Genomic DNA, 13,316 nt, shown 5'->3' on the forward strand with positions numbered 1-13,316 from the left:
TTTTAGCAGTATACTGAAAGCAGGAGAAAAATGAGTATACTTTAATATCTTAATTTATCGCAAGTATCGTGATATTTAACATTATCCCATATTTTCCTCATATTATGCAGGACTAATTTACAGCTGTCATTTTATTTAAAAAATCTGACTTTAGTGACCCATATTGGCAGTATCCAGTGATGGAGGAAGTACTCAGATCCTGTATATGAGTAAAAGTAATAATACCACACTAAGTAAAGGTACGTAAGTATTATCAGCAAATTATACTTATGGTATGAAAAGTACTCTTTGCGCAGTAAATGTTTCATGTCAGTGTTTTACTATTATACATGATGTTTTTGGATTAATTTTACTGCTGCATTTATGTGTATGTTGTATTTTGCTGCTGTAGATGTTTAAGGTTTTGCTCACTCAGCTACTTTGGGTACTTTAATCTACAGCAATTCATCATATTCTATAAAATCATCATATGGTTGTTACTTGGCTGCACTGTGAGAACCACGTGTCTCTAAAAAAAATCAGCTTTCCATGGTGTCAGAAGAACAGCCTTGTTTTCAGCTTTGTGATGCATTTTCCAACTGATCATAGAGGGTTTTTAAATAGTTTATTGATCTTAAAAAGTAGGATAAGAAGGACATTTTTTGACTCTGAGATGTAGTGGAGTATTAGTGTAAGGTGCATAAAATGGAAATACTCAAGTAAAGTACTTCAAATGTGTGCTAGTTGAGTAAATGTACTTAGTTACGTACCACCACTGTTAGCATCCTAACCCCATTCCTTGACAAGAACATCCATATTGAACAATTTTGCAAAACACTCTGGATTACGAGTAATGACAATGTTTATTTATCTATTTATTTTTACGTCTGAAGATCAGGTTGACGATAATTAAAATGCCTAACAATATAAGAATTTCATGTGCTGTGGACGTAAACATTGTGATGTTTTGCAGATGTTGGGTTTTGTTCTTCATCCCTTATGAATATATGTTGTTATTCAAGGTCAAGACGATGGCATAAGACATTTGAAAGATGCTGAATTTTGGTTACTTAACAACACAACCTAAAATAACAAAATATTAACGTCATCTGTCGTCAGTATTCTATGTCAAATTAATGTTGGCATTATCCTGGTTACTCAAAGTCACAACCTAAATTCAACCACATATCAACATTTACATTGACATTGGTGGTCAGTTGGGGCATTTACTATAGACCACTATAGCAAAAAAAACAAAGTTGAAATATTTCATTCTGTAAGACTTTCCATCAACTAGCTTTGAAAACTCCTGAGTAATGTAATTATGCTTCACATGCCAGATTTCTTTATGTTTCAAATCAAGTCTGTGTGACACTACTGAAGTTTAGGATGTTAAAATCAATATGTGTAGAATTTAGTCAAGGTTGAAACTGTGAGACAAGAATAACTCGAAACTTGTGACAAATGTTATTACCATGGTAAAAAGAAGAAGAAAATGTTGTGTCAGAAGTACTGTATGTGCTGATTGGGTGCTGCAGCAAGACTTATTGCTACATCCTTGACTGTGGTAGGTTTCTGCAGTGTAGAGGACAGATGAAGGAAACTGTATCCCTTTTAACATCAGTTGCTAGGGAGTGGTGTGCAATAAAGAATCGCTCAAATTAATCAGAGCTGTGTAGCTGCTTGGGTGGTGTCAACTCACTGACTGATCTTCAGGTCTCAGAGAGGACTCATGACTTGTAAGAGACAAGCCTGGTTATCTGGAAAAGAGAAGCCAGTTCCTGGAGTGTGCTGACAGCTCAGCCACTTTGACTGGGACTAGTGTGCAGGATGCTGTGACCTATTAAAAGCTGCAGGCCTGGTAAGCTGCGGGAGGGCTGTCAGGTCCAAGATAGAGATCATCATGTGAAAAATGATGGCGTTCAAGCAGAGCTGTGGGATTTTGTCTTGACTGCAGTGCACACCCGGAATGAAAGGAGATGGCTGAACAACACTCTGTACATGTGACCAAGAAACACGTTAACGGGAGAGGGTGATTAATGGCCGTGTTTGTGTAATTACTGTAATGGAGCACTGCAGTGTTACACAAGTCCGTTGGAAGGATATTCATTTGGAATATTTATGTATGTTAGTAAAAAGATAGAGAGAGCAAGGACGTGTAGCAGTGTATGCCTGAGTGAAACCCCATCAATACAAGTTTCCCCCTCATATCCCAATAGTTTTGTTGAGAAAAGTATGCTTTTATCTCATATTTTACTGCCCAAAGACTTAGGCGAGTCTGTTTCCCTCTCTGGTGCAATAATACAAAAGGCTGAATTTTAATTTCAGTAAAAACTGACATCAAGAATGCAACAGCCTTCACTCCAGTCACACTTTTACTTTGATTCCTAAATACAAACCATGTTATCAAGAGCCATCTTTTCCTTTACTTCCCTATCACTCCACATCTTTGTTTCTCCTGTGCAAGCCAGGCCTTATAGCTTCTTCCAATAAAGATTCTGCTGCATTGACGTCAGCCTCTTGCCTGCACTGCAGTGTGTCATATGATGTTCATGTTACGACCAGCAGCTCTTTGTCAGCTCAATACATAAAGGTACCCTGCAACATCTTAATGAATCATTTTAATTGAGCAGAGAGCAGAACATGATGGCAGTATTTTTTTTAGCGTACTCAGCTGCAGTGTTCCTGTAACCACACCACTTCCTGAGCGCATCTCTGCTCCACCTATAAGTGCCTGCTGAGTACACGTGAAATGTTCCTGACATGCTTGTACATATTTTATTAGGTGGTTTGCTGCCATCTAAACAAGGTATCTTTTGTTGTTTTTAGAATATTGTCCATTAATTTTTACTTTTATTTATTAATGCATTGAGTATGTTGTCTATATGTTATGTACCCGCTATTTAATCTGTGGCTCAGTGTAAATGTGTGATATGTTTTAACGCCCATTTCACTGTTTTATTGATTTATGCTTTTCTTTAAACATAAAGTCACTGTAATAGATTCGCCCCGATGGATGTTTATGGTTTAGCGGTAATGACCTTTAAAGATATACTATGCAGGTTAGTTACTGTTTGTTAATAGTATCGCTGGCAAAAGTAAAAGCCAGCGCTAGATTCACTTTGCTTGGTTTATGACCTCACGACCTTTGCATTTTTATTTATTTATTTTTTCAGCGCTGTGTCTGCAATATTTGTGGTCTTCTCTTGGATGCGTACTGCTTACAGTCCAGCACCTGGTCACTATATTTCTATAAAGTCCCAACCTCACCTGTACGCTGTAAAGACAAGAAGAAAATAAAAAAATACAGGCAGAGGGCCGAGTCAGATGATGACTGAGAAGGGTCACTATACATTCTATATTCTTTTTTTTTTTAAAGGAAAATCCTGCATAGCATACCTTTAAGGTTTTCATTAAACCTGCATTTGTTGATTTTTTTTGTCCACTTGGGGGCAGCAAACATTATATCACCTTATAAAGTTACTATAACAAATGTGTTTTAAACAGTTGCCTATTTACATATCCAACAGATTGGGAGCAACATTCACATTCATTGTAGTTGAAACTTTGAATGTAAATGCAATATTAAATTTCCTTTTAGCTCAGTGTTGGTCTCCACCAACTCCTGAGGGAATTATTTGACCCTTTAATCTGTAGAGGTGAGTGTAGAGTGGTGAGAGTGAAACAAAACAGTGAAGCTGCGGGCAAAAAAACAAAACTATAAGGTAAAAAAACTTATTCTGCAGAGCTTAAGGGGAACTGCAAAGACGTGATAATTCTCATTACTTCATCAACCCTTTTCTTAATACACATTTGATCCATTGTTAACGTAAAAATAATGTATTACACCTTGCATGTAAAAAAGATTCAATAAAATAACAAAATACTTTATATAAATATATCAATTAAACATTTTGTATTAATGACACCATTAATCAGTTTTGTGTTGTTCCAGCCAAAGTGTTGTTGTATTGTCTTCATGGTTCAATAAATCAACCAAATATTTCCATTTCTGATGATCAGATTCAAAAAATTACTTTCCTCTGCTCTTCAACTCTTCGAGACATAAAATCACATGAATATTACATGAAAATGAAAAGGAGATAAACACATAACAGTAATAAAGTTCCATTTTATTCATTTCATAACGTTCTGTGATGTAAGTGATTTAATTACAATGTAAAGAAAGAACTGAAATGTGTTAACATTGATTTAGTATAAGTAGGCCAAAAATAAAAGAGTAAGGCATGGCTTCTATAAACTAATGGTGCCAATTAATATAAAACACTGCAGGTCAAAATAAATATCACTTTCAACATTCTTCTGACACTTCTCTATTTCACACTTCTTTCTATTTCTACGCACGTTGTTGCACACGGGGCTGGTTCACTTAACTTGGCTCATTTAATTGGTTCTGGTATGGTACATTGGCAGTTACAATATCACTATAGTTAGAGTATAATGTGCATAAAGTCAGTATTTTAATGGATGGTGATGATGTTGATGATGCTATTCACACAATCCTCCCCTGAAGCAGTGGACGACTCTCTCCTGGCGACTGTCGGCTCAATAGGTTCCACAACAACATAGGCACTGATGTTACCGCTGAGCTGCCTCCATTACTGTCTTCTCTCAGTGGCTGATATTGTTTAAACCGCCTGCACAGAAACATGAAACAGGTGAGACTGGTGAGAAGGGTTCACTAAAAACTAAGTTAAAGTAAATAAGTGGTTTTACCCAGTGACATCTAGGAGTTTATATGGCATTAAATAGGGGCCTAAATGTCAAAAACATACAAAATCATAAAAAAGTAAAAAAGGAATGAAAACTGTTTAACTGTTTAAAAAGAAAAGAAGAAGAAGAAGAAAGATAGTTCCAAGAAGTTTGGTACGGACTACAGACTCTATGTAAAGATGGACCACCCGGCTCTACTTACTCCCATCGTACAAAACGAGATGTAAAGCAGCCAATACATCCACCTGTATCGTACACAACATGCCCCTACAAACCACTTCCACCACTAGTGCAAGACAAACCCACCATCGTTACGGATATCTGAATCCTGCCACAATGCAACATTGTAATGAATAATTATGAGGGCAAATGTAGCAATGATCAACTTAACAAGTCATTCTAAATTAACACGTGATTCACTTTATAAGTAATGAGATCAAACTCTAAATCTTAACCATAACAGCCTCTCTTTTAACCCAATACTTTTTATAGCATCAAATAACTCATTAAAACCAAACACATTAGAAAATGAAAATTGGCACATACAGTACATTAGCATGATAAGAACTACATAAAATGGCAAATACCATCTTTGGAAAAAAGTTTGAATTTTTTTGTTTGGCCCATGTCCCATCTGCTAACATAGAGGGAGCGAGGTTACTGCAGCCGGCCACCAGGGGGACGATCAGGATGTTTTGGCTTCACTTTTTGGTAACTGTCCCCTCAGTATGAACTGTAAACAATTTGGTGATTCCTTAACTTTTCATCCAGAACCATCATCAGGATAAAATTTCAATTTGTCCAAAACTAAAGTTAATGTCCAAATACCTGCAAAGCTATAGGTAGCAGATTTTTTTTTCTTTTCAGTGCTTATTAATGAATGTTAGCATTCTAACACACTACATTGTGATGGTGAACAACAGCATGTTAACATTGTCATTGTGTGCATATTAGCGTACTGATGTTAGCTCAAATTACTGTTGAAAAGACTCAGCTGTCAGCTGTCTGTTTGGGTGTTCCACAGGGATCAGTCCCCAGACCCCTTACTTTTTCTAAGGGCCCCAACACACCGAGCCAACCCTCAGCCACTGGTCAATTTCCTAGTCCGTCGGTTAATTGAAATCACTGTGATTGGTATTTCAGCTCAGTGCAGGAGAAGAGAAACAGAAGTGAAGAAAGCAAACAAACAACTAAATCTGAGAGGGTGTGAGATAAAAACAAACTTGTTGTATAAGGTAAAATTGTGTTTTTCAGCCACTTAGCTCTTTAGCAGATACTGTTTGTAATTGCATGTGTTAGTGTTTGCTAGCACATAGTAAATATCATTTGATTTTTCAACATCAAGTTGTGCTGATATTGTGCTAACTGGCTGGAATCCAACTTGTCGGTCTTGAGGGTCTTGGGTAAGACACAGGAGACATGAGGCCACCCAACAGGCAGCCTTCATCGTCACCAGTTCTTTGATGTTGGTTTGGTGTGTCTGGGCCTTATATGTGAATGATACTATACTGATGACTCAGTTTTACTGGTCACTTTTTGATATTGTGCGTACTGGCTTATTGACATGGCTTCTGACACACCTAAATTGATCTGAGGCATCATTTATGTCATCACCTGTATGTTTCCTGCTGTGACAAATTAAATCCTCACATTACAATGGAGGCAAAAACAGATTTTTCTTTTTTTTCATTCTTATTTGCCTCACATTAAATTCATAAATTAAGTTAATAATAAATTAGGTACTCACCTGTACATCAAACCAATGCAACAGACAACACAGGCGAGAACCATTACCCCCAGGACTGTGGCTGCAGTTCCAGCTGGGGAACCACCAGAGGCTGCAATTGAAGCACATCATACAAATAAGAGACAAATCTATAAATTGAGTAATTTAGTGGTTATTAATTCATTTTTCTTCCACCCACCTAGTGTTACACTGACTCTAGCACTTGCCACAGCAAGACTGACATCATTGGTCAGGGAGACATTGATGCAAAATACTCCGGAGTCATTGAAGAACTGACGAAGGATCATTTGACAGTCTGGAGAGGGTGTAGCTGCATTACAGACCGTTTCCACCGGTGTGATACAGTCAGCATCTGATATGACTGTGCAGACCTCATTTGGCAGACTGGAGGAAGGGTAGTGAAGATGTAGAGACATAGTTACAAAAAGAACAATCATAAGTGGATATGTTATTTTATAAATAAATGGGTTTTTTTGTGCTAAAGATAATACTTAATAAGACAATACATATCAGAGTTTCTGTGTTGGCAACCTACAAGATCATTGTTGCAATACTTTTATGGACCATTAGTCAAAATCAATACACTTCTAAAGTTAAGCTGAACAGTAAGTGAACCTCTTGACCCTGCCTGGGTGCTCTCTTTATTGAGTTGATGGATGTTACTGCTCACCTTCCCTGACAGGTAATGGTGACGTCCACAGCATTCTGATCCAACTCAGTCGCCATTGCTACAACGTTGGTCATCTGTACAATCTCTACACTTTCAATACCCTCTGCAGGGTTGAAAGAGGCAGAAGGGGAGATTTAGACACCATTAAACCCTACTTGTTTACTATTAAAGTAGAACATCATCGAATGAAGTATAAACTGCCATAGCTACAAAAACTGTATTGACTCACGAATAACATCTACAGAGGTGGCGAGGGAGCCATAACGGTAGACCATGCAGTCAGCTGTCAGCTCTGGTGCTTGTCTTTTAGCCACAACGAGGGGAACCTGTGCTGGATCTGCTTCTGCCTCTGCTTGGACTTCACCTTCAGCTGCAACGGCCTCTTCATCACCTGCTGGTTGTTTTGGAAAATAAAAAACATTTTGCCGTAATACTTCTGTAACAAGAGATGTCTTTTTATTTTCTGTATACTTATTTTAGTTTACAGTAAACACTCACCTGCAGGAGCTGCAGCTTCATTCTCAGTTGCCTGTACTTCAGCCTCAGTATCAGCAGCTGGTGCTGCCTCTTCTACAGGTGTGGCCTCAGTGGCAGCAGGGGCTACAATGTTATCAGCAGGAGCTTCTGTTTCAGCCTGGACCACCTCTGCATCAGCATCAGCAGCAGCATCGACAGCTACATCAACTTCTTGCTCTACAGGTACTTCGGCTGCAGGAGCAACAGTGGCAGCGCCAGCGTCCTCAACTGCAGCTTCTTCACCCTCTGTAACAGGTGCAACTGAAGCAGCAGCATCAATCACAGGCTCATTTTCTTCAGCTGCATCTGCAACCACTGTGGTTTCATCTGCAACTACTGCAGTTTCATCTGCAACCTCTGCGTTTTCATCTGCAGCAGCTGTATCGGCATCGGCAGCTGCGTCGGCATCTGCAGCAGCTGTATCGGCATCGGCAGCTGCGTCGGCATCTGCAGCAGTTGTATCGGCATCGGGCAGCTGCGTCGGCATCTGCAGCAGTTGTATCGGCATCGGCAGCAGCTGCGTCAGTGTCTGCAACAGCTGCATCGATGTCTGCAGCAGCTGCATCGGCATCTACAGCAGTGGCCACCTCACCTGCTGCTGCATCTGCACCCTCGGCAGCAACATCCGCTTCTGCAGCAGTGTCAGCAGGATCTTGTTCCTCTGGAGCAACAGCTGTGTCGACTACTGCAGGTGCTACTGAGGCAACCTCTATCACCTCTGTGTCTGCATCAATGACTGCTTCTCCATCTTCTGCTTCAGCTGGCTGCACGGACGCAGCGAGGGGAGTGGCGTCAGAGGCAGGAACATCCAGAGCAATTGCATCTCCTCCCTCAGCTGGTGCTGCAGGGACGGCTGCAGGGGTGGAGGCCATCACAACTACTTCTGGAGCAGCAGAGGCATCCATAGGAACAACTGAAAGAAATGTTAAAGACAACTGAGCCAAACTTATTGCACACTTCTCGTATGAGAGTATGTATGTCAAAAAGATAAAAAGAGAATAATTTGTTTAAAATCTCACCAGCAGTGGGGTTTCCACAGCCATTGGGGATGCTTGCCATCAGGACCACCTGAGGTTTGAACGTCCCGACTGCGAGGTACGTATGTGTGACGGTGAGGTCTCTGGAGATCAGGGTACCAGTGCTGTCACCAAAGTCCCAGCTGAAGCTGATGTCGGCGTTGTTGAGATACTGGCTGGGATCATGGAGCTTGACGTTGAAAGCAATGGCTCGGTTCTGGATGAAGTTCTGGTCGTTCTCGTTAACATCATTGACTTGGGCGAGCGATATGGTGAAGGGAACCTGGTCTGAGGACGGAGTAAAAGACGTGGAGCTAGTTAAATAAATAATAACAATGTAGAATCATTTTCCTCCAGCTAGGTTAGAAATTGTTGGCTAGGTCACCTGTGATGGTGAAGACCGTGGAGGCATAGCCAAGAGGGATGAACTTGTCTTTGCCGCGGCAGTGATAGATGACAACCTCCATGTTGTAGGAGCCCAGGGGGACATTGTCTGTACCGATAGTGAGGGAGGAGGAGGGTCCGTCTGCCACCTGCCAGTAACGCCCTTGAACAGAGCAGCATTGTAATTATTTAGAGTGGTCTGGTGATCACAGTGAAAGTCATTAAATTCACAAATTTTGGAGACACTCCAGGTGTTACTTTTATCATGTAGAACATGAGATTCTACCGTGTCTTTGATTTGTTGTGGAAGACAAACAGAATGAAGAAATGTACTTTTTGTTTTCTGAATTGTGCTGAAGAACACACTTTTGGTTAAGAAATTGGTGAAGAATGTCTCCAATTTTTTCTTAAATTTGACACATGTTGGCTTCTTCTTACCTGGCGCTCTGCTATTAAATGAATGAATAGTGTCAGACTTTGCAACTAGTTTACCAAAACAGGTAAATAAAATAAAACTTCTTAAGGGGCGTTACAAATTTATCCACATTATACTTATTAATCAGGGAATAAGTTAACAAACAAATCATTTCCCTGAGTTAAAAGCACAATTTCAATACAATATGCATTTTCCTTTACAGTGTGTCTTCAAATGTAAAAAAAATTTTTCATGACAGTTATAAAATGCTGGGGATCAGCACAAACAAGTTGTTTACTCAAAAGGCTTTGTTTGTAAAACGACCTGGGGCAAATATTAAACTTTAACATTAATGCCTGGAGCAGAAACTTCCCCTGGATTCTTCAGCTATAAAATAAATCTATAAATATACTATAAAAACTATTCAATTAAATGATTAATTTCTTACTGTTTTTGATATTTTTGTCAGATATGCAATGATGATTGCTGGGTATATATATATGCTGATGCTGTCTGATGTCAAGTCTCTATTTGTGTCAAGACAATGCATGCACGATAGCATGCACTAGGGTCAGTCATAATAGTGTGCACTGGGGCCTGTCATAACTTCCTTACGCCACTGCTGGAGGGGATGATGGATGGCATGACACATAGGCGAGACGCCTGACATGCTGCATAACACTATTGGAGAGCAACAAACAACAAAACCAGTTGTGTTTTAACAACCCATTGCTGTGTTTCCAGCAGCTTTTTTGGCAGTTTTTTACAGAGACATTGCTGCTTTTCCAAGGGGCCAACCAAAGTATTTTAAGCCAAAACATCTTCTCCTAAACATGACCAAGTGTTTTTTATACCTAAACCTAACTGCAGCATTGTTGAAATGTAAAGTGTTCTGTTCTTTGTCTCTATGGAGCTTTTACATGTTAATGTAAAGTATTCATGGCATTTGCAGTATTTTGGTGTCCTACTGCAGCATTAACTGCAGCTAAGGATCAACCTTGGTTTTTAACAGTAAATATTAATTTAAAGTAAATATTATGAAATTAAATATCTTTACCCCATGTCTTCCACACAAACACATAGTGGGGTTTCTTGTTCTGGCTCCTGTTGAAGGGTGTACCATCAGGAAAAACTCCAGTCGACTGGGAGTCCTGGTCAGGATACACAGCCTGACCCGCCTGGTACTGTTGTCCTGAAAGAGACGACAGCCACAGATCATATATTCATAGCAATAACAGACATGTGATCATTCCAACTGTAAGACTGCATATAGTTATAAGGAATTAAAAAAAGGGAATAAATTGTCTTTTGACCTTTCATAATGAAAGTAGCACAGTTTCAAAAATCACATTGATTATGATAAATATTCAGTGGTCTAACAGGTAATTCACAGATAAATTTGTTCTTTTGAATAATCATCTGTACATTATTTAATGAGGTTTTTCTTACTAATTTCTTGATATGGGAGGTCTAAAAACAATTAAATTCCTTAGGAAACATCATGTCAAAAATGAATGTGTCTTGACATTAAGATCATTTTGTAGTCAAACTTGTGATAAAATTATCCTTTCACAGAAAAGTTTCTTACCATTGATGGTACAGTTTTGTGCCCAGACCACCTGTCCGTCAGAGAGCGTTGTCTGATTTGGTGGGAAATTAAGATTAATATTGAAGGTTGCTTTTGCTCCAGTCAGGGTGGGTGCATCGTTTTTCAGATCAAAAGTTACTTCACCACCTGAAAAAAACAAACACATTTTAACATCTTTGGCTTGACCTGCAGACAGAATATTGTAACATTTCTGTTTTGAGAAACTGAGAAATGAAGCCTCACCAGACCAACAGTTCCTGAATCTTGGGTCTCCATCTTTCCATACGGGATACATCCGTGAGTTCCATGAGCGGTAACGTGTGAACTGACTTCTAGACTCTGGAAGAAATGTCAAAGACTCTTCAGGAAAAGAAGCTACATTCTGCAACACATGCTATTTTCATAAGTTTCAACTAGCACATATGATGAAAAAATAAATTTTTTTTAAAGCTTTTATTTCTAAAATCCATTCCTCAGCTGCAAAAAATGTACGTCAGTATTATTCAGTGTATGTTATATGATATTTATGTTTTGTTTGTGCCTGTTATACTATTAACTGCTTATTTCATTCGAATTAAAGTTGTGTACGCCTTTTAATAGAGGCACAACTTTTATATTTATTTCTATGATAATCAAGCAGGATTTGGACATAATGACAGATGCTTATGTAAACGAGAGCGGGTCAATGTTTGTGGTGTTGAGGAGGAGTGAGGAGTGTCGGGGTTCTTGGCGGTGGGAGTCACATGACCTGCAATCCCCCTCAATCCCTTTCATGTGACCATCAGCTGAGCAGCAGCATCAGTAATCCCAGTGAGAGGAATGAGGGATCCCAGACAACTGGCTCCCTGGGCTTTTTTCCTCAGCCTGTGATGTGTGTATATGAAAAAGCCATTGCATAAAATAAGATGATGAATGTTTTTCAATTTCCCAAGTGTGACAAGACAAGACCATACATGACAGAACAGTTTTCTGAATAATTGCACTGAATTATCATGGATGCAAACTGCCAAAACGTTGTACATCTTCCCTCTCAGTGCGGAGCGTGTTAGCATGAAATAAGCATGGAAATGAGAGATATTTATTTGCTTTTCAATTTGTAGTCCAAACAGTTACAGACTAAAGCATGTAATTGATGGCAAAGCAGAACATTAGTCACAGACAATGAACATTAACCACTCTCCCTGTTGCAAAAACTCCATCTTAACAAATTATTTACACTCAACTCTTAAACTTTGCTTTTCTTAAAAGAAAGAATTAAGCTAACAAGATAGATAAGGTAATTCCTCTTTATTCATATGCAGCTTTTCTTGCTTTAAATCTTTTATAAGATTGTCAAATGAAATACAAAAGTTCATTGTAATAGCACTGAGAAAAAAAAAATTGAACTCACTTGTCGCAGTGGCAAATGTAAAAGCCAAAACCAGCAGCAGCAGTGCCAGAGTCCTCATCCTGTATTTGTTGGTCTGTCTCCTCTCTCTGAGCCCCGATCCTCACCCAGCAGTCCTGAACCCCAACACAACTCCCAGAGAGACTTAAGAAATGTCCTTTCGCTCTCTTTATGAGGGCCTCAGACCTGAATTACCATAAAGTTTCTTCTCACCTCTGACATCACTGGGAGTCTCGGACTGGGACCACCCCCTTTGGAAAGAACAGATATGAGTACTGTTTTGTTACTAATTATTACTAACTATTGTTGTGTTTTATAAAAACTGTTGTGTTTACTTGTTGACATTATGATCTTTTCTATTAATTCTTTTTCTCTGCCTGAGTTAGCAATGATTTTACTTTGTGTGTTATGTGTATTTTTGTTTGAGAACAGTGGTAGAATGTAACTAAGTACATTAAGTTAAGCATGGGTGGATGATGAGACAACAGGCTCCTGGGCACAGACATGCAAAAGGCCCCTCCATCTTCCCTACATAGGAGCAAGACACAGAATTTGCGCTGGGTTTGCCTTTTTTTTATTGTTGTTGTCGTTTTGTGTATCTTATTAGTTGTCAAGATCTTTTTGTAACCTTGTGTCTCTGTGTGGTAATTTTGTGTGTCCCTGTGGTTGTTTTGTGTTTTTTATAAACATTTTGCGTCTCTTAGGGATATATTAATGTCCTTTTTGGTAATTTTCTTTCTTTTTGTAGTTCCTTTGCATCTCCTTATAGGTGTTTTGTGTCACTTTGAGGTCATTTTGTGCCTCTGAGGGGTATATTTGTGTATGTTTTGATCATTTTATGTATCTTTGAAATCGCTTTTTGTCTCTTTGTACTTCCTTT

General features: G+C 39.0%; 1 protein-coding gene across 1 annotated transcript; it reads right to left on the reverse strand.

Moving 5' to 3' along the window:
* Positions 1-4,091: 4,091 nt before the first annotated feature.
* pmela (premelanosome protein a) lies at positions 4,092-12,578 on the reverse strand. The gene is made up of 13 exons (XM_050039096.1): positions 12,440-12,578; positions 11,293-11,388; positions 11,050-11,196; positions 10,519-10,653; positions 9,048-9,209; positions 8,666-8,950; positions 8,257-8,559; positions 7,629-8,081; positions 7,360-7,524; positions 7,131-7,233; positions 6,639-6,844; positions 6,461-6,551; positions 4,092-4,637 (listed from the first exon to the last, which is right to left on the reverse strand). Exons 1-13 carry the CDS (start codon positions 12,495-12,497, stop codon positions 4,493-4,495), a joined length of 2,349 nt encoding a protein of 782 aa, XP_049895053.1. The 5' UTR covers positions 12,498-12,578; the 3' UTR covers positions 4,092-4,492.
* Positions 12,579-13,316: the final 738 nt, after the last annotated feature.

The sequence above is a fragment of the Epinephelus moara genome, chromosome 24 (assembly GCF_006386435.1).
Source record: "Epinephelus moara isolate mb chromosome 24, YSFRI_EMoa_1.0, whole genome shotgun sequence".
Classification (NCBI taxonomy): domain Eukaryota; kingdom Metazoa; phylum Chordata; class Actinopteri; order Perciformes; family Serranidae; genus Epinephelus; species Epinephelus moara.

What these genes read in the sequence shown, in the direction of transcription:
- pmela (XM_050039096.1), bottom strand. Translation starts at nt 12,497, where the DNA reads ATGAGGACTCTGGCACTGCTGCTGCTGGTTTTGGCTTTTACATTTGCC. An exon ending in ATTCAGGAACTGTTGGTCTG is followed by an intron (nt 11,197 to 11,292) that starts GTGAGGCTTCAT and finishes TGTTTTTTTCAG; the next exon opens with GTGGTGAAGTAACTTTTGAT. An exon ending in TGAAGCTGCAGCTCCTGCAG is followed by an intron (nt 7,525 to 7,628) that starts GTGAGTGTTTAC and finishes CAAAACAACCAG; the next exon opens with CAGGTGATGAAGAGGCCGTT.